The sequence below is a fragment of the Prionailurus bengalensis genome, chromosome A1 (assembly GCF_016509475.1).
Source record: "Prionailurus bengalensis isolate Pbe53 chromosome A1, Fcat_Pben_1.1_paternal_pri, whole genome shotgun sequence".
In the NCBI taxonomy this organism is placed as follows: Eukaryota; Metazoa; Chordata; class Mammalia; order Carnivora; family Felidae; genus Prionailurus; species Prionailurus bengalensis.
Genome location: NC_057343.1, coordinates 14644649 through 14668955, shown reverse-complemented (window position 1 = coordinate 14668955; position 24307 = coordinate 14644649). Strand labels below are relative to the sequence as shown.

Genomic DNA, 24307 nt, shown 5'->3' with positions numbered 1-24307 from the left:
GAGACAGGCATTACTCAGGAGAGTCCACCCAGAGACAGCAGAGTGGGTCATTTCTTTAGACAGCTCGACCATTGAATGCACTGGGGGAGGCTCGGGGCTTATATACATTATGTGTTTTTGCCGAACGTTTCCCTAGGAGTCACATCATTATCCAACACCTCCAGGGTGTCTTGCGGTACATATTAATTTCATGATTTATTTTTTAAAGGAGAAAACCTCCCCCACCGTGGACTCTGTGCCAATGCAAACTTTGGGACTCTGAGAAAAAGAGTTCACAGTGTCCTTTTGCCAGGACCTGGAGGGAGAGGGAAGCCGGGAGAGACAACACTGCAGAGAGAGATCGGAACACTATAGATCTTTGTACGAGACCCAAATGAAAGCCAAAACATAGCAGAAGGCTTGCGCAGCACGATTTTCAGTGAAACTGAACTGCTGAGAACACCCAAAGAAATAACGGAGTCTTGCTCCTTAGAAATTTCTGTTTTTAAAGTTGAAAGTCTTTTACCATTTACCATTTTATTGATGTGGCTGCACAAGGATTTTTTTTTTCTGTTCTATACATGCAGACATACACTTTATGCAATTTGATAGCAGCTCTAGGCAAAGATTAAATTGGGCAGAGAAATAATGAAACCTCATACTTCCTGGTGTCATATTCTAGAGTAAATATATTCAGGTCCCAGATTACTTGAGTTTTTAATAATTTCCTCTTTTTTCAGAGTATGTAAATTTTAACAGCATACTCAATGTGAAATCGCTTGAGCTGGTTTTTCTTTTCTAAACAAAGAACTTACACACTACAATGTCGAATTTTAAAAAGCATATATGCTATTGAACAGTACTTTATTGCTCATGAACGGTACTGTTTTACCACTTCTTCGGGTGTCTTTATTTCCTTTCTTTGTTTCTTTTTTGGCTCCACTAGAGCCCCAGATAAACTAAAGACGGATAAGTGACACACTCAGTACAATCAGTCCCAGACCCGGGTTACTAAATATTTGATATGAGCTTCCAGAATTTGCAGATGGCACAAATGTATGCATACACGTTCTCGTACCATTTGCATTTCGTGTTTTTTGGTTGAACCCTTTCCACAGTGAGCCACATGTGAGTAACTGGCTCACGAGCCCACTCACGGTGCTAAATAGAACGCAGACTCTTGCAGATGTTTCCCAGTGCTGCCGAGAGTTTAAAATTCCAAGTTATTCTTCTTGCCCTCTCTCTCGAGTTCGTTCTAAGGAAATGCAACGTACAAGTGCACTGTCCTTCGTGTCTCTATAGATTGTGGGTGTTCTTTGTTGTCAGCTAATATTCGGTCAGTAATTTTTGGAAGTGACAATCTCATGGCGATTCTCCACTAAACCAGACCTTCTATACTCTGTTTTCATCATTCATTCCAGATAGAAGTCTATTCCAAAATGTTTGACTCCACAACTTGCTTTTGGAATGGACTGCCAGCACGCTTGTCCATGAAAAGGACTGGTTTTCTGCTCCCACTGAGGGCTTATGGGGCTAGAAAGGGTGCCTTTCCACCTTCGTCACTTTGTTTTTTGTTTTCGTTTTTCTTGGTCTTTTATTTTGATTAGTCTTTGGTTAAGTTTGCCTTGGTTGCTCAATAATGGTTTGTTCACGGTATTCTGGGAGTCTTAACAATGACTAAGGGCAGGAACTTCAGGGCAATTTTCCAGTGGATAGACAACACAGATTTGAGGAGAAATCCTACTTTAATCAAATTGGGATAAATTCTGAAACCTAATCCATCGGAGTTTATTAAAACTTTATCTAAGTAGATCTCAAAAAACTCTAACTTAGTATTTGAAGATCAAGGCCTATGGAATTTTTCCCCCTAAATATCATGATTGGACCATTTTGAATACAATTCCATATCAGTTTCTCAGTTCATCACTAACATTTCCATGGAAACTATACAAACTAGTAATATAAATTGTAAAATGGACTGTGTATGGCTGCGTGTACACATTAGTTGTGTGCTTATTGAATCTTCTTTATTCACTACAAATCTAAAAAAAGCATCAACTTAACTCAGACTCAAAACAATGAGCTGTTTGGAGAAATATCTGGGAAAGTGCCTTGTCCACTCTAAGGCACAATTCACATGTTAATAAGCATTGTTAATATTTCAAGCATGAGAGAGAGAGAGAGCACAACTGTAAATTTCAGGTGTTGTTTGAGGAGTAGCTGGCCTGCCCTGATGTATACATTTCTGTGCCCCCTACAGAGTGCTTTTCTCTCAAAAATGTCCACACCCTCCATTAAAACCTGGGGGAGGTCGCCGGTGGCAGGGCGGGGCTAGGGATTAGAAATTGGCCAGTTTGGCTGCCTTTGTGATTAACTTTCAGAATAGCATTGGATAAGTCATTTATACACCACAGCAGTTTTCCCGTTCTCACAGGGCAAAGACTAAGTCTCAGGGGACTAGCACAAGAAAAAGGAGCCCTGACATTAAATAATACTGTTGACCCTTGAACAACACGGGTTTGAGCTGTATGGGTCCGCTTAGATGTGGGTGTTTTTAAATAAATATATACAGGACTGTAAGTGTATTTTCTCTTACGATTTTCTTAATGACATTTTCTTCCCTCCAGCTTACTTTATTTACACAGTGTGTAATATATATACAAAATATGTGTTAATTTCCTGTTATCAGTAAGGCTTCCAGTCTCCAGTAGTCTTTTAGTAGTTAACTTTGGGGGACTCAAAAGTTATACATGGATTTTTGACTGTGCTGGGGGTCAGCATCCCTACCCTCATTGTTCAAGAGTCAACTGTATTCCAATTCAAACTATGGCATAACTGCCAAAGAATGATATTCTGCTCTGAGGCAGACTATAAGTGGGAGGTAGGAGGAATATCCTTCATAAATGGTGCATCCTATAAACACCACTCAACAATTTAATAACGCAATATGATTATTAATTCACCTACATGAAAAATTCCTATAATTAATATAATGTTGTAAATGGCTTCTATTGATAGATAAGAAAAACTGATTGCAGCATACATTTCGTTCAGACAGAATTTTTTCCCCATGGGCACGTGTGCTCTCCCCAGAGGCTATAAAATAATGTATTTTAATTTTAAACTGCCTCTATGGGACCGATTGTTTGGAAATTACACACACCCTTTAAAATGAAAAACAAAAGGTATTTAGAATGTAGTATCAGTCAGCTTATATTTTCAGGAAATCAACAATTAAAACATTAATCTTTAACTGGCACTCCTCTTTCCTTAGTTAGAAATCTAACTACCCACTGGAGATCAGCAATGCTTATAAAGGAATTCATGACACTTTTTCTTTCCCAAAGTGACAAAGGAAAAAGAGCATCCTGTCATAACAAACAGGATCTAGTCTCAGATGTAATTTATGACACGAGCGTAGTTTAACATGCACTCGTGGTTCTGAACCTCAGTGTTTTTTGTTCCTGTTGTCATTTTTTTTTCTTCTCTGCTTCCCACCCCCTGCATTATTAAGACCAAAGAAAGGGCAAATGGTAACTTTATATTAAGGTTGCAAGAGGTCCTCAAGTTGGCCAGAAGAGTAATTACCAGCTGGAGGCCCATGGCGATCACCCGACCCTTCTAAAAGGAGAAAGGGTGTTCTGACATTGAGGTCAGGTGACGTGATTAGGTGGAAACCCATTGCTACCCTTGTAAATGGAGCACTCTGCCTTCTCAGAAAGACTCCATTGTCCCTTTACTACCTTTCTCAGTAGTTGGGGGAATAAAACACGCACACACGCGCGCACACACACACACACACACACACACTCACACACAACAGAACAGAGAAAGGGAAACAAAAGGTTATTAAAATGCAATTTATAGACATAAAATGGAATTAGAGATGACATTTTAACGGTGGACTTCTTGGGAGCTGAGGGAGGGAGGGAGGCATTATTAGATTTGCTCAGCTTGATGAAGAACCGATGACTAAGATGTCAGTTCCAATTTATTTTTCCTCATTTAATTCTGTTTATTATTTTAACCGATAATTTTCCTAATGCTTTAAAGTTCTTCCTTTGCATTTTGCTCATGCAAATAGAGCATTTCAGTCTAATTGAACAAATCCATACTAATCAGTGTGCAAATAATTGTGATTCTGGGAAGCCGAGTCGTACAGTGAGAGCCCGTGGCACTAACGCCTTCCGATGTGTGTCCTGTTATGGGACACTTGGCCTGTAGATGGCAACAGAGGACTAGTTACCGAGTAGCCAACTCCGTGGACTAAAACAGAAGTGCAGGACTTCATATGACTCCTTGAGGCAAGGGTACTTGGATTCTTTTTTTTTTCTTAAATGAAACGAAACGCACCTTTTTTAAAGATTATAATCTCACATCGTTGTTCCACGAACACCCAGATAGCCTAGTTTATAATCAGAACCCCCAGTCCTCCAAGCAGTTTTTAGTTTAAACGTCTGGTGCCCCGGCCTGTTTTTGCCATGCCTTTGTGAATTCAGAAGTAGAAACTGTCAGCACAGCACTCTCGGGCGTCTCTCTAAAGAAAGGTGTGCGTGTTGCCTCCTCTCGTGGGCAGAATGGGCGAGTGGGTGTACCGCATGGGTATTGTTTTCAAGTTTGGGGATTGAACCTTTTATTCCTAGGTAGCCAAAGCCTAACATCTTATTCCAGGATGAACAACTTTGAGACCTTATCCTGTCTTCTATTTATTGTACCTTTGGTTAATCTTAAGCTCTTGACTGTACATATGCATTTTTAATATACACTGAAAACTATTTTTCATTTCATTTTATTTTCTGTATTTTCATAGAGAAAACTTACTGTTTTATATTATATCTTTTTAGTTCAGAAATGTAATTAAGATTCACCTTTAAGAGTAGTTCTGCTTTCCAAGATTAACTCTTCAAGAAAGAATTCCAAATCGCTGTGATTTGTGAGGGTTCCTGTCATCTTTTATTTCATATTTACGAAGCCCTCAAATTTAAGCCTGATGGGGTAAGATGGGGAGGAGGGGGTCCGATATGCTTTCTCCTAGGTGGCTAAAACTGATTTCAGTACTTCATTTAATTGTGAAGCATTTTCCATTCTATGGCATATGAAGAGGTGTTTATATCTTTTGAAATTGAGAGGACATTATTAAATGTGCATTCAAAACCTTGTCTGACAAATTAGATCTATTCTAACAAATTGGCCTCCGAGATATTCATGAGGGATTAGTGTTTTTTCTTGCCTTTTTATTTTCAAGGTGCAGATTTAGGGTATTAGCTAGTTACCCTGCAGAAGAGGCATCGTAACTATATATGAATATATAGTCAATGAAGAAGAGCTTGGTCTGGAGTCGTTAATTCTTTAGCACAATGTCGATCCACTGAGTTGCCCCCATTTCTCTCTGCTCAGCTGGACCACGGGTTTACCATCAAGAGATCAGGGTCTTTGGACTACTACCAGCAACCAGGAATGTATTGGATAAGGTATGAGATGGTGCAGCTCAACAGTCAGTGTTTCCATGGCAACGTGCTGGCAGTCTCCATTAACCAGTTCCTTCAGTGGATAAACATGCTTTTGATTTGTTATCCAGTCCATATGCTGCTTTATCAGTTTCATTTTAATCTTGATTGAGATGCCACACCCCCTCATTCCTTTTTTTCACCCATTATTCACACTGACATTTGCCAGCTTTCTTTCCATTGCACATGCTCAGTATCAATTTTCCTTACAGTTAAAAGGACAGTATATTTAGTGTTAATGCCAAAGCCTTTTCTTGATGTTGCTAATTAAAACAATGATTACCGGTGCTCTTCTGTCCCTAACAAATGGAAGAACAATAGTGCCTTAGTGTACGTTCTATAGAAGTATATACTGTCATTTTAAAGTCATCAAGCCCAACCTTGACCTTATTAGATGGATGAAACAATGCATTTACACGTTAGTAGTAGAAGCTTCTCCAAGTATAATGAGCTATAGAATGCATTGTGTGTGTTGGTAAGCTTGTGTTTTCAAATTCTCCACCTTTTTGTTTTGTTTTGTTTTCGTTTTATTGTTACCTCTCTCCCCCTGGAAATCCCTTTATGTACTAGCTATTGCATGAATTTATTTTTCAATATTTTGTAACTGTCAGATTACTTAGCCGGCTTATCTGCAGAAGCAAAGGGACTATGTATGGGAGGTATCGATTTTTTTTTTTTTTTTAACTGGGCTAAGAATTCTATCCAATCATTTTCTATTCTAGTCAACTGCCCTGGCATTTCCTTCAAGGGGCATTGTTTGTGTCTCTTTAAGTTATCCACAGGCAGGATGGTTTTTGATGATTTGGAAATTTTACTCTGAGAAGTCCCAGGGAACTTTTCTCCTCCATCTCGATGTTTCTGAAATGATCTCCAGGTAAAGCTCCACATCTTAGTGTTTGCTAGGAAAAATTCCAGGGGTTTTGGTATTTGTTTCCATCAAGTGATGGAGTCTATCTGCAGAAATGTAGCTACCTGATGTTTTTTTCATGCATCAGACTACTAAATTTTAGAAAACAAGAAATATATGTGTGTGTGTATATCTATCTATCTACATAGATAGATAGATATAGATATAGATATAAGATATACACCCACACAATATGTAATTTTAACTCCCAATTAATTATTCCTAATTTTTACTTCTACACTCAAAACAAAGGGCTTAAGAAAGCAGTAAAGGGCACACTTTGACAAACTATCCAGTATACTAAAGTCATGATAGTTTCCAAGTCTGTTTAAAGCACGAAAACACCTAAACTTAAATGAATGTTTTAAAATCAGTTTTACGTCGAAGGCTATTTGTGTCTTCTAGACTGATATGCGTGCAGGAATTACACGCAACCTTTTTATTTACTTAAGTAAATTAACTTTATATGTATAGAAAGAACTCTGTTTTATTTTTAACCTTTGGGGGGGGATTAATCAGGATTTACCTTTATGCAGACTCTTCTGTTTGACTTTTTAATGTAGAAAATGGTCTCTCCGGCTTTTACTTTTCACTGAAGGATACTCTGCATTCAGAAGGGTGCACATATCATGAATTCTCACGAACTGAACACGCCCCTGTAAGGGCCCCCAGGTCGGCACAGAACATTGCTAGCACCTCTGGAGATTACCCCCCTCCACCTCAGGGCCCTTCCAGGAGGGTCACGTAGCCCCAAGGGTAAACACTGACCTGGACTCTATCCACGTTAATTAGCTTTGCCTGGTTTTGTACTTTATATAAATGGAATCACTCCATGCTCTGCCCTTTTTGTTAATTGTGTGCCTCCTAACCTCAGGCATAGTAACCAAATATATATGAGTAAAGTTGATATACAATTAAAAATAGGCATCAAATATGCCTAATTACAGTTGTGCATACTGGTACAACACACACTGCACATATAAATTAATCTGATTTCAAAAAGAAAGCTCTGGGAGATTCCGTTGCTGGATTTGTGAGATTAGGGGTGGGAGCAAAATGCCAAGTAAACACAATAATTAATAAATGTAGCCAAGTATAAAAAGGCCATTTGACTAAAATCCTAGTGATGGTTCCCATCAGCAGACAAAATGACACATCCCTGAATAATGGGCAGGAGCAGATGGGAGATAATCTCTTTTTTCTTCCACACATAAACTGCTCTGTTTTCCAGCTGGGGGCAGTAACAACAATGTTTATAGTTAATGTTGGAGTAAACAGCACACCCAGTATGTAAAGTTAAATTGGAGAAACGAGGCTAAAAACTCATCGGCATATATGCTTAATTAGGAAGTTTTATAATGCCATTTAGCCTCAGAACGAACACACTCTCCTCACTGATTGCAAATGCTTGCCTTTTATCTCCATGAAGTAGGAGCATTTGTCTAACCACGGTGGCAGCCAACTTCCAACATAAACAATCATTAGAGGCAAACATCCCCGCTCCCAATTGTTGTGTTTACAAGTGCTCATGGCTGTTTTCACTTCTCTGAGCATAACACTTGGGAGTCGGGGTTGCTTTTTTGTAAAGCAGCTCGCATCAGGGCATGGGCTGGAAAAAGCATCTCTTCGGGGTGCCCAGAATTGCCATGTCCTTTGTAATAGGCTTTTTGGTGATGGTAGAGAAATGGTGGGGGTCCGCTTTCCTCTTTCTCTCCTTCATTCTCTTGCCTCTTAATGGGGGAGCTGCTTCCAAGCTGTAACCAGGGGAGCAGTGTCCTCCTTGGCCCATTTTTCCAGGAGTCCTTGGTCCTGTCACCTTGAGTCCAGGGGGGACACTCCCCGAGGAATGAGCCGTTGAGGCCATTCCATTCCCTCATGGCCTTACGGTGAGCCGCTGGAAACCACTTACATCTCGTTACATTGTCCCCTCCTGAAAAATGCGTCCTTATCCAAGGGGGATGTGGTCATACACATTCTGTGCCTCTCTCAAGTGAAGCTGTCACTGTGGCAGGTGCTATGGCCAACAACACACGGAGAAGAATCCTGCATCTTCCACACGCAGAACAAGGCAACAGCCAGAACGTGGTAACCCGATTAAACAGAACAAATATCCAAACAAGACGTAAGCTGAAAATGCTAGATAAGATAAAATGTGGAGGTGAGCTAGGACAAAAGGGTGGTTGAGTTCCCAGGCATGACGTGACTAAAATGTGCATATTGGATTCAAGCACCATCCTGAAACAGTGAGTAATGAGGCAGAGCGGTGGCAGCCAAGCGCAGTCTTTGCAAGGCTATTAAATGCTGTCATGCTCGGCTCTTAAAAGGAATGGGGTCAGTTAAATGCATCTTGCTTGGTGTAGGTTTGAAAGAAGAGTTCCCATGAAAGCCAGAGAGGAGACCCCAGCATGGTGTCTGAAGGGCTCCCAGGCCAGCCTCCGCCAGCAGCTAAATGCCCACCGCAAGTTCCATGCATTGCAGGTTGTTTCCCTGCGAGTTGCCTTGGCCTTCCTCCACCGTGGAGAGAGTGCTCCCCAGTGAGTGTCAGAGCACTGGCAGAAGGAGGAGCAGATGCCTCCGTTCCAGCAAGGGACTAACCACCCTACTCCACGCCAGTCCTGAGACTCTGTAACCGAGGGTTTAACACGTAGGGAAGGCATAGATTTAAACTTCAAACCACCCAAGCTGTGATGACAGAGAAAAGGATAGGGAAGTAGGAGGTTTGGTTTTGCAACTGTACCTGGATGTTAAAAAGTGAAGCCGAGACGCTCAAAAGATGGGCAGGACTGTAGGCCCACCAATGGTATTCAAACACAGGAAGCGTGAGACATACGTGTTATTTCGCCGAGTCCAACAGGGGGCTCACTGTTTGAGATTTTGTCTTTTTATTTTCAGAGGCCCCCTAAGAGAGGAGGTCAACAATATCTCTCTGTCTTTAGAAATATAACATACTTAGTATTAAAATGAGAAGTTGCCATGGCATCCCAAGACTTACTGATTGGGTATAAGGTGAAGTGAGATTTTAAACTTCTCTTGACATCCTCGATTGTTCAGTATTGATCGAAAATATCATATTTATTTTTGACCTTGCTTCAGAATCTCTTTTCCTCTTTTTGTTAAAAAAAAATCTACACTCTCCTACGTATTTATTCCTGCCATCCTTTGACTCCAGATGTTCCCCAGTGATGTTTGCTGATACGATATAGATTTTATTTGGTGTAAGTATGTAGGAAGAATAGTCATGAAGAACTTAATCCATAAGTATTGACACACTGTTATTCTATTAAGAAAGAGTGTAAATGTCCATCTGCTGAAGCCAGACAATTCTCAAATACATGCAAGCCACTTGACACTTAGAGAAACCAAAAAGTCCTGAAAATTGAGATGTAATGAACTTGGTTAGAGATTGGCAGAACAGCGTGTAGAGAGTTGATGACTTTGCTGTTGGGAAGGACTGGTTTGGGATCCAGCCCACTGCACTTCCCGCAGTGTGACCTTAGGCACTTTCCATGTTTTTCTCTGATTTTCAATTTCCCCATCTGTAAACATGTGAAGAGTATTACCAACCTCCCAAACCTGTGGCCAGGATTGTATGAGCTGCCTGTGCTAACGTGCCTTCACAGACCCCTGCCCAAAGGAGGAACTCAGAAAACATTGCTTCACAGGGTTCCTCTCATTTCCAGGAGAATATCTTGCACTCAACATAGCAGACAGATCTGCCTGAGAAAACCGATCTCGCTGCAGATCAAAGCATCCGCTATTAAAGTAGAACCATGAGCATTTTTGATGCTCTGATTGGGATAGACTGCCGAGTAACTTATATTATTCATGAGCATTTGTGGCATCAAGTGATACTTAAAGTACTCTGTTGCCAAAAATCCTCATGAAGTATAAGTTTTAAATGTTACTCTCCGGGGCAGAGATTGGCACACTACAGCCATTGGGCCAAGTCTAGCCCACTGCCTATTTTTGTAAAGAAAGTCTTATTGGAACAAGGCCACACACATTCATTTATAAATTGTCTATGGCTCTGTTTGCCATACAGTGGTAGAGTTGAATACTTGGGTCAAAGAATCGTATGGCCTGCAGAGGCTGAAATATTAACTCTTTGGCCTTTCCATAAAAAGTTGTTTCACTCCCATCCTAGGGGGAAAATATTTCTAAGTTAAAAGGTACCATCTGGTGGGGTTGTTAAAAACTGTATCTCTACCACCTACTGGAATGTCTGGCACATAGTAGGCCCTCAATAAATGTCTGTTAAATCAATGAATAAATGATTGAACTGTATAATAAAGGGACCATTAATATAGAAGAACCTTAATTTTGAGGATAAACATGTTTTTGAAAGATTTGGAGTATATTAAAGTTTGGACAATTAAATTACGTATGAGATGCTCTAGGATAGCATTCCATTTACAGCAACCTGAGAGGAAGTCTTTCAGTAAAGCTAAAAAGTTGTTTTGTAGTAAAAAGAAATACCCATAACTTACCTGCTTAGTAATTTCTACATTTCCATAGGTTTTCTTAAGGTTAATTATGGCTGTGGTTGTGCTTTGGGTTACTAGTATGATGAAGGGAAAACAAGATGGCAGATCAGTTTAGCTTCTCTTATGAGAAAATCAGGGTCTGTAGGGCAGAGGGAGCACATGGATTTTGTCCTCTAGAAGCCTAAGCTCAGCAAGTGGCTGTAATTTTAACCCTCCAGTGAGAGGCCATCAGAAACCCATTCTAGAGAGCAGGGACAATTTGGGATTCCACTAAGAACAGACCAGCAAGAGGAGCCTGTGTTTAAGAAAGGTGGTGGAGAAGCATCCGGGCAGTTCTGCCTGGGGCAGGAAGGAAATAACACTGAAGAGTCACACCTAGGAAGTAGCTTAGAAGGCTACTAGGTTTCATTCCATGAGGCAACCTTTTGCCATTTCTATAGGGCAATACCGTGTCGTATATCCAGATCTGGGGCGGCGCCTGGCAAGACCCCAAACAGATATGAAAGCAGAACAAAACAGAATCATAATAAGCACGACAGAAAGCCAAATGAAACGAGGAAGGTGACTATCTCAATCGATTTGCCAGTTTAATTTTACTAGCAAGCAAAACATGTCCAAAGTGGCGAGCAAATCGTAGCTCAGTCCCTACAGAGTGAGGGCGAGCAAGGGAAAGGGTTCCTGAGATTAATGCCCCAACAGCTGCATCCTCAGTTTAGTCTCCTTGGTAGTATGAATAATGGATGGGCTAAAAGGCAAAATGCACAATAATGTTCTTTTATTAATGAAATGAAGACTACTTGTGATGGCTAGCAATAAATTAAGAAAAGCAAAAACGGAAAATCAGTCAACGTTTGCCTCTGAAAAATGCTGTTACTTAAATCCAATAATTATGCCATGACACAAAACATTGCCTCACAACTTAAATGAGGTTCATCTCTTGCAAGTCCTGCCCGTGTTGCAGAACAGAATTATTTTTGATCCATAGACTGCAAAGCCTATTGTTTGCTAAGAGAAAAACATAAGCCATTAGAGTAGATTGATGGTGATATTAAGCATATTCATAGTATTTCATAGGTGAAAGTTTCCCTAGGGATCATGCACTGTATCTCCCTTTCCATCTATGGGCCTCAATGTGGTTAAGAAACATGTCCAAGGACACATAATTAGCCGAGCTAGGACAAAAAGCTAGCTCTCCTGACTTACCCCAATTGCTGCTTCCAAGCGGATTAAGCTAAAGCTACCCAATAAGACAAACATTACAGAGATACGGGTGATGCAGACTGGCAAAAACAAAGCTAATGTTCTGGTTCATATTCTTGATCCATTCCTGACTTTCCTCCTCCATGCTATATTTTCCCTTCAACGTTTCATAGATATGCTAGATGGATATGGCCTCTATATTTATGCTGATTCCCAAAAGTAACATCAAAAATAAAGATTTAAAATATCTGAGTGCTATGAGGGGGATAGTATTGCTTCATTGTAACAGAAGAGGCCAGTGACCGAGTTCATTAGCTCTGTCTGTTGTTGGAATATATTTCTTCAGTAATAGGCAAGCGCTGTCTTTTATTCATGCATGCTTGGTATTGCACCAGACACCAAAATCTGATGGATGTTAATTTCTCCAAGACTTCCAACTACTGTGTGTATAGCCACCTGAATTGTTGAGGTCACTGGCATTGTTTTACCATTCCTTAGTTTTCACACTTGATCCAGCAGCTCCCAAGGACACTGTGATAATCAAGAACTTACAGTCTGAGGTAGTGTTTCTTCTGTGTAGGACAGGTTTATATTAGTTTCTCCTTATCATTTTATACGGTCATCTATGTGTACTGTTTGCCAGGATCCCCCAGTACGCTATTATTTAGCTGTAACTCAGTACACAGGATAGCAGTTGTTATTTGGTACATATTTTAAGTAACTAGATTAGAACTTCATATTTGGTTACTACCGGTCAACTCCAGAATCTCAAGAGATTTCTTGCTCACCTCTAACCTGTGGTAATTAGCACCAAAATGTGATAATGCGGGCTTCAGATTCTCTTATGAGTTCTTAACAAAGTGATAACTTACTGAGGAGACACTTGGGAATTCTACTGCAAGGCCGTTCATGTCGGTTCTAACAAACCTACAAACTGAGCAAAATAACTAATAGAATAATAAATCTGTTAGGAAGTCTTAAGTTTTAATGGAACGTCCAGGCTCTACATGAGGACAAACTTCCCTTACAAAGACAGGCATTAAGGAGAGACCCTATTTGCTTGATACTGGGAATTTTGGTAATTGATAAAGAGGAAAGCAGCCTGCCAGAAATCATTGAAAGGGACCAGAATTTAAATTTGTGATGCAGCACTTAAGGGGAAAAGTGGTGTTTTGAATGCTTTTTGGGGGGAGAAATAAACTGGCAGTTGGATTGAATATATATTGTGTAGCAATAACTTTTTAAAATTATGGAATAGCACATTGTTCTGTTATCTTGGTGAATTCATCTGTTTTGTACTACAAATGGAGTCTACAGAATTCGAGTGTAAAATTTGAACTGTCATACTATATATTTTTAAGTTTATTTATTTATTTTGAGAGAGAGCGGGTGAGCAGGGGAGGGGCAGAGAGAGAGAGAGGGAGAGGGATATTCCCAAGCAGGCTCTTTGCTGAGCCTGATGCCGGGCTTGATTTCATGAACTGATCTCATGAACCATGAGATCATGACCTGGGCTGAAATCAAGAGTGGGACACTTAACTGACTGAGCCACATAGGTGCCCCAGACTACATATACTTTAGACGCAAGTTCATTTTATAGTCACAATTAAAATTCTAAAGCTATGATAGATGACAGTTCACCATGTTTTACCATCAGTTTACCATGACGAGAATTTTGCAATAAGTGGTTGTTGAGTAGATAGATAATGATATGAGTGTGAGAGAATATTAACTTTATGTCACATAACCATTTGATCATGCTGTATCCTTAAATATTAACTTGTGATGCTTTTAAGTTCTTACTCTTTTGTATTATAGAGTTGCTTTTGTATTATAGAGTCCCATTTTTTTGGTTGTTATTCAGAAGGCACATAATCATCTAAAATAGTTTAATCCCCTATTAATTGAGAAATATTTAATATGTTTCTAATATATGTGCCACAGTCGCTAGGCATTCTGGAAAATGCAAAGAAGTTTCAGATTCTACCATCGAGATTTGAGTTTGATCAAATCTCAGAACATGGATAAATTTGAGTGGACAGGAAGGAGGAGAAGTAATGTCAGATAGGTGAGCACTTGAGCCAAGACGTAGGGCAAGAATGATTGAAGCGTACTCAGAGACACATCAGTTAGGACTTCTTTAATTGCAGGTGACTAATACCCAAACCAAACTGGCTTAAACAAAAAAAGAAATTTATTATTTCATCTAATCTGAAAGGTTCCAAGGTTGGGTCTGGCTTCAGTGATGGATGGATTCAGCACTCAGCCATGTCATGGTTTCTTTCCATCCCTCCACTCTGCCTCCCTATGTTGCCTTTAGACTGGAGCTTCACATGGTACTAGGAGGTAGGAAGCAGCTCCAAGCCCACCATCCTTCCACAATTGGGATTCATTATAAATGTGAAATTCCAGTGAAAACCTTCTTGCGTCCTATTAACTGGCTTGGGTAGCCCTGCTGAGCCAGTTGTGGATGTTGGGCAGTGCACTAGGCTCATGGTTGCTCCTGGGTCACAAGCCCATCCTTGTCCCACTTTCAAAGATGGGACTATGGTCATCTTCACTGGAACCACACAGTACAGGAGCAGGGCACATCGAAAGGGAAACTGAGGTATGGTTAACCGTAAACAGAGTAAATGGAAGCTGTGCAAGAAAATCAAGTGTCCGCTAATGGAGAACAGTAAGTCTGCAGGTGACTGAGTAATTCCAAAAATGAGACCCTGGAAGTGTGTCCTGTAAACACATCGTGAATGTTAGGACGAGAAGTTGGGCTTTATGAGGAATTATAAATAAATCGGACCTGGGGATAATTGACCTGTCAGCTATGTACAGGATGGACGGGGGCTGGGTACTTAACAGGGGAAATAATGTGACCTCTGTTGTACTTTCCCATATTTCAAAAGCTGCAATATTTGCAGAGTATCTATTGTGTGCTGTGAACTGTGGAGAACACAGAGAGGATGCCCAAGACTTGATCTTGCCTTCCAAAGAGTCTACAGTGTGGCAGGGAAGACCGTGAGTTAGAGGCGATTGTGATATAGGCAGGGTGCACAGCAATAGCAAAACTTAGGCTTCATGGAACACAGACAAGGAGGATGTTAGTAAAATGAACCACAGTCATGGAGCTGGAAGCAGAGTGAGCAGGAACCCAGGGAAGCAAGGCCTAAAGACAGTCACCCCCATCTGGAGCATCTTTGAGAGCAAGTTGTTTGGGAACCCCAGTCATTAGTTGTGTAGGCCTTGAGAATATTACAAGGACGTGGGTGGGTAGGAAACTGTAGGCTTTGTGTCATCAGATACAAGCCTCCCTAGGGGTTTACAGGCCCGGAGTGGGATTGTACATGCTCGCTGTCCCTGAAACAGAGGGCTTGTCAGGCCAATCAGCATGGGAAAGCCCTGGTTTTTAGTCCTTTGATGCTGCTTGTGGTCAGTGTTTTCTCCCCAGCTCATTCTGGTTGGAAACAAAGAAAGAGTGAGCTACTGGCACGTGGTGGCTCCATTTCATTCTGTTTCAACAGACTTCAGAGTAATTGGGAAGAGTTTTCTTTCTCCTCCTTCTGCACTGGGAGAACTGAGTGCTGTTCCTAGTTAGTGATGCGATTCAGGCAAGTCTCTCCACATGCCTGGGCTTCAGTTTCCCTGCTTATAAAGGCAAAGCATTGGACAAAGACTGCTTTATGAATTCTCTTTCCATTCTAAGAGTCTATGAATCCAACAGAAACAACCATCCCACCTTTATTCCATGACATGTGATCATGACATGATAGATTTCTAGAAAGAACTGCTCTGAAGTTCCTGGTTAGTGGCGCAACTAAAAGCATGGGAGCGTTTGAGCACCAGGGTTCATCTACCAGGGCAAACATTTAGAAGGCTGCTAACTAGAGAAAGTGGCAGGAGTGGCGAGACCTGACCGGTTTTAAAGGGGCCAGGGCAAGGGTTCTCCAGGCAGAACGACGAGTAAGGGAGAGAATATGGCTGCCCTTGAAAGGATCTGGAGAAACGCAAGTGAGAATAAAGGGAATGGGATCATCCAAGCACAGGCTCAACATTGAGTGCCACCAGCCTCTGCATAGACTGACTTGCAGGATTTATGGAGAAATGGCCCATTTCAGTGACTGCAGCCGAGAGCATGATTTGGAGTAATTGAGTAGATTATGAGGAGATGAAATACATATGGAGAAGGTGCCGATGAAAGGAAGAAGGAAGGGAGAGTGCCCTGAGATGAGTTCTGATGGGAGCTTGGTTTTGAATGTTTTTCTCTGACCTGCAGTTACTTAATTTTAAAATTGTAAGAGGGGTCTGGGGGAAAGCCTTCATTTCAGAGCATCTCAGCCATTTAAAAAGCATTTGCACATCTTACCTAGGGCAATTCTGGGCGAGCGGGAAGGGATTATTACTGTTGCTTACTTAACTAAGAACTGAGTAAATCGTTTACACAGCCAGTGATGGACAGAGCAGGACTCAAAATTCCTGACTACAATCCCAATGTGCTTTTCGTCTCCACACCAGAAAGTCTCAGTCCACCAGTCAGTATGTAGTCCAATGCCAATGACTTTTTCTTTCTCAAGAAGGTAGGAATAGAAATATTTTTTATGACCAAGAGGAGAGTTTATATTCCTCTTGGATTAACTACAGAATGGTTTTTATGTAAGTCAGACTAAATAGACGTCTATTTTTTTTACAAACATTCAAATCTACACAAACAGAACATTTTCAGTTTGCTTTGAAAGCAAAATACCATGTGTCGTAACTTTACCATGTTTTAAATAAAGTTAGGAATTTGGGTTTATGATGCTGAAAATATCATAAAGTCGGTGGGTAGAAGACCAAAAACTATATATATATACATATATATATATATATATATATATATGTATATATATATATATATCCTTAAAAACTCTGCAAGTAAAGGAATCAAAGGTGGATGTTTCAACAAACCAGTTATTGAATCATTGTGTTAACGATCTAGTGAAAGGAGAAGTGAATTATTCAGGTTTATCTTCCTCATTGATTTGTAACACTGCTCTTCAGTATGTGGGTAGTTTTTAAAGCAGAGCAGTTCAGCCTAACGAAGCCATTTACTGTACTGGTTCCTACACACTGGCACTCTTTTGCTCTTTATTACTTCATTTTGGAACTTTGATTGCCCTATTTGAGATCTAAGATTGCTCTAATGCTGCACCGCAATTGTATGAGGGGCTTAGTTTTCACTTTGTTCTCAGAACCAGGCTGGCTATAAATTTATCTCTGTTCTTTGAAGAAGCTAACAGTAAATTTTCAAGAGGAAAAAATGGTGGTACATATCCCTACAGAGGAAAAGTAATCTCTTAAAAGCAGAATAACCTCCAGGCTACATCCTTTTAAAGAGAGACTTTCAAACCAGGACGCCTTCAACTTTTATATGTCGTCTATATTTTTCTTCAGGCTTTGTACCTACTCTTCTGCTCTCTGTGTAAGGTTTCTCTGTAATGACCCCGTTCCTCCCCACACCCTTTAAATCTGTAATGAAGTCATGCGTTCCCAATTCTGATGTCATAATAACTTCCAGAGCTGCGGCTGGGTAGCACATCCTGGAGATCATCTGAGGTTTCATCAGCAAAACGAGGCATAGAGACCCGGAATTGGAATACCTACAAAATCGAATCTCTGTTTCATAAATTACCACATACTGCAATGAAAATGAACTTTGTAAAGTTAAATCCATGGGAGGGTTTCCGTTTGGTTTAATTGCACTCAAAGCAGTTCTCCATTTCAGGCATCGGTTTCATTAAAATGAAACCGGTCCTTCCCAGAGATTCAGCCACACTCCCTCATCAACAGATAATAAGATAATTTAGAATGAGGAGGTGCTAAAATAACAGGATGAGCTCGTGGCTCTGTTTCCATGTCTGACAACTTCATCACCTTTCATCTTTATTATACAGCCGCCCTGAGCTGAATGTTGATGAATGAGGCACGCCTGGCGTCCTCCCTTGTCAGACACACGGGCCTGGGGCTCCCATTTCCCAGGGGCGCTCTAGCCCGCCTGGGAGCCACCAAGGGGAATAGATGTGGAGCTAGGGGAAGGCTGGGTAGGGCTGGGAAGAGGTTGAACCCACGACATCATCCATCCTGCCTGTGCCTCCCCATGTCATGACCAGGCGCTCTAAGGAGCTGCATTTGCGGGGAGCAGAGAGCTCCCCGGCCGTGGTGGCTCTTGGCAGCCAAAGCGAGCCACAGTGGAACAGTTAAGCTGGCCAGCATCTTTTTCTGACCTCACCAAGTTCCAGAAAGTGTTTCTTTAGCCACTTCCTTCAGCCTAATTGTCCTCTTTCTCATTTTATGCCCCTGCTAGACCACCGCTCTTGATAAGGAGAGGCAGGTTTTCCGACGAAGACGCAACCAGGATGTGAAGAGCCGGTACAAGGCCCAGCCAGCTCCACCCGAACTCAACTCGGAATCGGAAGACTACTCCCCAAGCTCATCCGAGACTGTTCGCTCCCCAAACTCGCCCTTTTAAGAAGACCCTTTGACTCGAAGTCCTAGCTTAACCCTTTGAGACTCTGAGATTTTTTTCCAAATTTATGTAAAACGGTTTCATCTGATCTATCTAGCACTCAATGCTTGAATGGCGGAACAGAAAGCGTGTTTTCTGGTATCGTTGTAGCGATTTCTCTTGGCTCAATGAGATGACCACACGTCGTTTGCGAAGATGGCACCTTGCTGCTAACAGGGTCCTCAAAGGGTTAAGGCTAATCTGCAACTTTTTTAAACATAGAAGCAATGAATGTGTTCATCAGTCAAACTAGGATCTGCAGTATGTAATATAGCACATGTTAACCCTCTGAGTGCATAGGATTTGACGGAGAACCCCTGGGGAAATTTTCAGGCCTCTGGATGTGTACACACGTGTTTCTTGATTTTGCTGCAGATCAAGGGATGTTATTAGATGCTGAGATGTCCAGACGAGAAGGACATCTCGAACGATATCTTGCTTGTCGTTTTTTGTGGGTTTAGAATATAGCAGGCTTATAACTTAGACAGAAGACCTCTCTTTCACAATCCCATGATGAAAGGGACTTTTTTCACTCGAGGGATGACTGTCAGCTGCCGTGAGCCCTGCATCCCCAGCGGAGGCAGTTGGGTCTGAGACAAAACAGCCTGACCCCAGGAACTAGATGGCGCCCCCTTCCCCCAAATTCTCTCCGTGTGAAGACGGCCTGATGATGCCCCAGAAATGCTGCTTCCACATCAGCTGCTGCTAGTTCCAGCACAGACCCTCGGAAGTCACCATATCTCGTCTTGTGCTTGGTGAATGAGGGTCTGCCCGCTCAGGATGAGACATCTATAGGAATAAAAACAACTGGTGGGAAAGAGCAATAAATTGCCAGGTGCTCTATAGGGCTGGGGTTTCAGACAGAAAGAGGAAACAAGATCCTGTTCTTTTTCTTACCTGCTTTTCACACACTGCAGTCTTCATTGTGAAATCCGTGTAGAGTATGAAATCCATACACAGGAGTCCGGGGGCACAGGGATACTAGAGGCAGGTGCTTTGCAAGGTGGCCAAGGAGAAAGCACAATCCAGAATGTTCTAAAAATGGGCTTTAAGAAATCAACCCATTGGTAGGAGAATTCCATGTGCACCTTTAGGTTACCTAAGTGCAGCCTCCCAGGAAGAACAGGATGAGGACCTACAAGGTACCCCTGAGAATAAAACTGCTGTTCCCCAAGATGACATTTTAATCCCACTGTCTTTAGCTGTCCACAGAGACGTGTTTTTCTCCCTTTGGGCCAAGTCCTGTCTGAGACCTGCGTTTTCACTCCCGTTACCAAACCTTTCTCAAAACCCAGCCCTGTATCCCCTATGAGTTTCTTCTGGAATGTGTCCCATTTCAGAATGGGGACCTGCGGCTTCCAGTGTGTCACTGCAGTGCTTAGAGAAGAGGCTAGCCACGGTGTCTTGGAGACAGGGATCCAGCTCAAATGTCCTGCTAAGGTTTGCTCAGCAATGTGATCCAGGAGACAACCAGTGAGTGATGGCTCATGAAATTGGCAACTTATTGTCTCTGTTTTGAATATACTTCAGTATCTGAAAGTCTTGAAACTTGTAGAGTCAGTTCTTTATTTTCAAATAGACATTGGTCTTCAATTGCTGCTTTTCACTCTTCAACTCATAAAGTATGGTCTGTATTAATATATATTTTAAAACCACAACATGTCATAACTTTTGCAACGGAGTGTCCCCAATTTTTTGCTCTTCCACATTTTGGTTTATCTCTTTGGTCTGCGTTGTCCTGACATGTAAACAGTAGATTATTTATTGAGAATCCCCACCCCCGTTTGAGAGAGTTCTGGAATGGTAGCGTACTCGTCGCAAAGTAGCACAAGTCGGTTAGGTTTGGGATGGGGAGGGGAGGACCGAATACCAGGAAGGGTGTTGGTGTGTAGGTAGATACCATATTAGTAAAATACCTTGAACCAGTCAGAAATTACTGCTTTCTCTAGACCTATAAAGCAAAGCACTATCCTGAGCCTAAAGAGGAGCTGTATAGGTTGGCCTCAACTTTAAATGTGTGAATATGAAGAATCCTATGGGCAGAGACCTACCTGCGATAGACCGTCACTTTCGTTTCTTTCTCTGAATTACTGTTTTTCCCATGGGAGTTACGTATATTGCTACAACCTCCATGTACAGAGCATACAGTGCAAGGCTCAGGCCTGTTTCCATCCAAGTCTAGGGGGACCGTGGACCCTGCAAAGCTGTGGAGTGTTTCCCGGCACACTGCAGAGCGGCAGCTTGGAGGAATGCAGGGCCCATTGAACATGGGGATCCCAGCGCATCGCTGTAGAATTTGAGTGATTTATGCTGAATAAACAGTGGAATGTGACCTGTCAAGTAGAAATATTGAGTAATCAGATGGAATGCAATCTTCAGCATTAAGCTATTGAGATTCTGAATGTCAGAGATGTACTCAGAGGGTTAACAGACAAGCACAAGGCATGCTGATTACATTGGTGTATCCAGACTGCTTTGCTTTTAGCCAGTGCTTTCTAATTTTTTTCACAACATTCTTGGGATAGTTCAAGTTTGAAATAATTAAGTGGTGGTGTTCTTTAAGGAATTTCTATAACCAAATTGATCTTATTTTCTATTTTACTTTATCATAGAATATATATGTACCATTATGGCAGTGTATCTCTGTAATTATCAATTTAATCATTGCCACAGTGTTTCCATATTTTTTTCCTAAGTATTTAATATAGCTCTTATGGTGGTGGCCTGGTGATGGGGACTGTCTTTCCTTTATTGATACATGACCAACCATATGGTATCTTCAAGGGAATTTTTAGATTCACCTTTTCAGTTTGGTAGTAGACTAATTAAAGAACTTCATGGCTTGCATCATGTAAATCATCTCTGTTAGATGAGAACTGTTCATATTGATGAACACATTTTTTCTCAACAATGTAGCAGAAATCATTTTCTTCATCATAATCAATGAATACGTGATTTGCTCCAATCATTAGCAGGAAAAGTAAGATTTCAGTCATTGAAAATGTTTTTACCGTAGCCCTCACCTAACTTACACGTGGTGCATATTCAAATAAGCAGAGAAAAAAAATACAAATAAACTGCTGAAAACACTTGGTGTTTTGTATTCAGTGAGACCTTCTCGCAATGCCCAGCACCCCCATGGGTGGTGGTTAACAGGCCTGTCAGATATTGTTGAAAGAAGGCAATATATCCACGAATGAAGGCTAAAATTGCAATCCTTTACCCTTTGAGGCATATTTCAGTTGGAAAAAAAAAGAAAAGAAAAGAAAAGAAAAATTGGTTTAGCGTAGAGGGTCACAGAGCTACTGTGCGACCGAGGCTCAGGCACATTAAATCACGGTCGTTTGCTGACCAATGGCACCCATTAGACAACTCTGTACCCCACGCTGAAGTGCCATTGTGCTTGAGGAACAGCTTTCCTAATATTACTGCGTTGCTGCTAGCCCTTCTCAGGGTAAGGATCTGTCAGCATTTCCATGATAAACTTCTGTTTTCAAAGGTTTTTAATTTGACCATAAAAAGGTGCCCCAGGCTGAAGTTTGCTGTATAGGGCCTGCACCAAAGAGTGAAGGTTTCGCTTCCTTCTCTTTTCTGCCTAATTCTCCCCCAGAAAGGGGCAATGACAACAAAAAATTGGGTTGTGTCCCCTTCTTCACTGTAAGTTCAGAATTTTGGAAAGCACCAAGATCCAAGATGGTAGTTTTAATGTAATGATTCATTTGGATGTGGGTTTAAACAAAAATTAATGAGTCACCTGGCATATACTGTAGATAACATCTTTTCTATAATTTGTAAATTAATTTTTTAAACTGCTACATGATTTTTTTTTTTTTTTTGGTCCAAAGACCTTTAAAAAACTTGAAGTTGGTCTGTTCAAAGGTTAGCCTTTCCTGCGTGTTGTCTGCCATTTCCATTAGGAGTTTAGGGAAAATACTCTCAGACCGACCCTTACTTTGCATGGAGTGATAGAGGGTCAGATATATGCTTCTGTTGGAGATATGGATTTCTTTATTTAATCATCACGAAGCCATTCTTGTCTGTTGGGGGAAAACGGTGATTAAAAGCACTTCCAAAATTAACATTTTGTCAGTTCAGATACGGTAAGAGCATAAATTAACACACTTTACACTTTTTTTGTTGTTTAAAGGCAAATAAATCAACAAAACTTGAAGACACTAAACATTTGATTACTGCAAATGTGCTTTAAAATTGGCTCAATGGTGCTTATACATAACACAGTAACAAATGGGGTTCCTAGGACTGTCAGAAGGAATCTTTAATTTGTATGTAATTACATACTTGAGGAGGAGGTGCTTTTAAGCCAGTCTTTTATTTTTTAATCATCTCAAATATGCAACCATCCATCTAGTAACATTAAGGGTCGTAAACTGGTGGGAAACAGGAAATTCAGTGTAGAGGCTTAGAATACCTCGGGTGAGAGTGGGGGGGGGTTCTCTCCCTTTGGTTTTGTTGTTGATAGACTTCAACGCTGGAGCTGCGGTGATCATTTTTCAGTGATCGAGCTTCTAACTGGCAGGTGTTTTGATCATGAGGTTTGCAATATCTTGCCCTTGGAGACAAGAGAGAAACCTAGTTTCCTTCTTTTTCCCTAAAGGAAAAGCGATCTCTATAATTAAACCATACCTGTAAATTTCCTCAACATTCTCTTTTGGTCAGCTGAATGGAGACCCTTAATGTTGCTTTAATGTAAAATTGTATATTTTTGTCTGTGATATACTTTATTAATTTAAAGTAAATAATAGTTCTAAAAGCCTTCACTGTCGGTATTAAGAGAAAGTAGGATTTTAAAAGTGATGATAAAGATGCTATAATGTCAATTCATTCCAGTCCAATCGAATGTGGTAAGAAAAAGACCTTGAATAGTTCTCTAGGGACAATTTCTCACTTGCCATTGACATTAATCTTTGATGTCTGCTCAGAAAAAAATAAAAAGAAATTGAAACTGGTCCAAGGTTAGAGTCATATCCTCGATAACTATTTTTTTTTAATTTTATTAGGAAATTAATAATAGCCTTTTTCATTCTGGCTGAAAGAAAATTATTAAAGGATTAGTTGAGTGTGAAATTAAATAGTATTTTGCTCATGCATACTAAAAAGGTGGGCTAGGTACTTGATGTGTTTAAACAAGTTTCTGGAAGGTTTCAATTTGGTGCAAGAAAAAAATTCAATGTTTCCTTTGAAAATACTGAATTTATCAATTGCTGCATGGATCAGATGGCATAGGTTAATCTTTGATTTTCAGAATCTTAATGAAATAACTTTCAAACGATTTGTATCCGTGATTAAAGCTGGAATGAGATCAAATTTTTTCCCTAATCTCTCAGTTTAAGCTAATAAATGTAGGTTAATGTGGAATGAAATCATCTGTGATATATTATGTTTATTTATCAACTGAGCTTTTTTGATGTTGCCTGTTTTTATGTAAAACATGTTCTTAAAGTTAATAAAATAATAGTACTTGGTGTATGAACTACTATGTAATGCCCTAGCTGCAGCGTCCACTCTTCAGTTCCCTTTGTCATAATGGAGTAAAATTTCATTTTAGTTCAATTCATAATTGACACATTCAGTCCACGAAGGAATAACCCAGCTGTGTTCTTGGGGGGAATTCTCTCTATGCAAGGCTTTAAAAATTAGTCATGCGGTCAGAGTGTAGCTTTCCCACATGTCCCCC

General features: G+C 40.7%; 1 protein-coding gene across 6 annotated transcripts in view; it reads left to right on the top strand.

Moving 5' to 3' along the window:
* Positions 1-24103, top strand: part of DCLK1 (doublecortin like kinase 1) — a 346275-nt gene extending 322172 nt beyond the window's left edge. For 3 of the 6 annotated variants that reach the window (XM_043576859.1, XM_043576853.1, XM_043576875.1), the window contains 2 exons: positions 5377-5450; positions 18412-24103. In XM_043576859.1, the coding sequence (XP_043432794.1) occupies positions 5377-5450; positions 18412-18469 (132 nt within the window). In that variant the 3' untranslated portion in view covers positions 18470-24103. The remainder of the gene's footprint in view (positions 1-5376; positions 5451-18411) is intronic. The other 3 variants (XM_043576843.1, XM_043576833.1, XM_043576866.1) reach the window with 1 other exon arrangement.
* Positions 24104-24307: the final 204 nt, after the last annotated feature.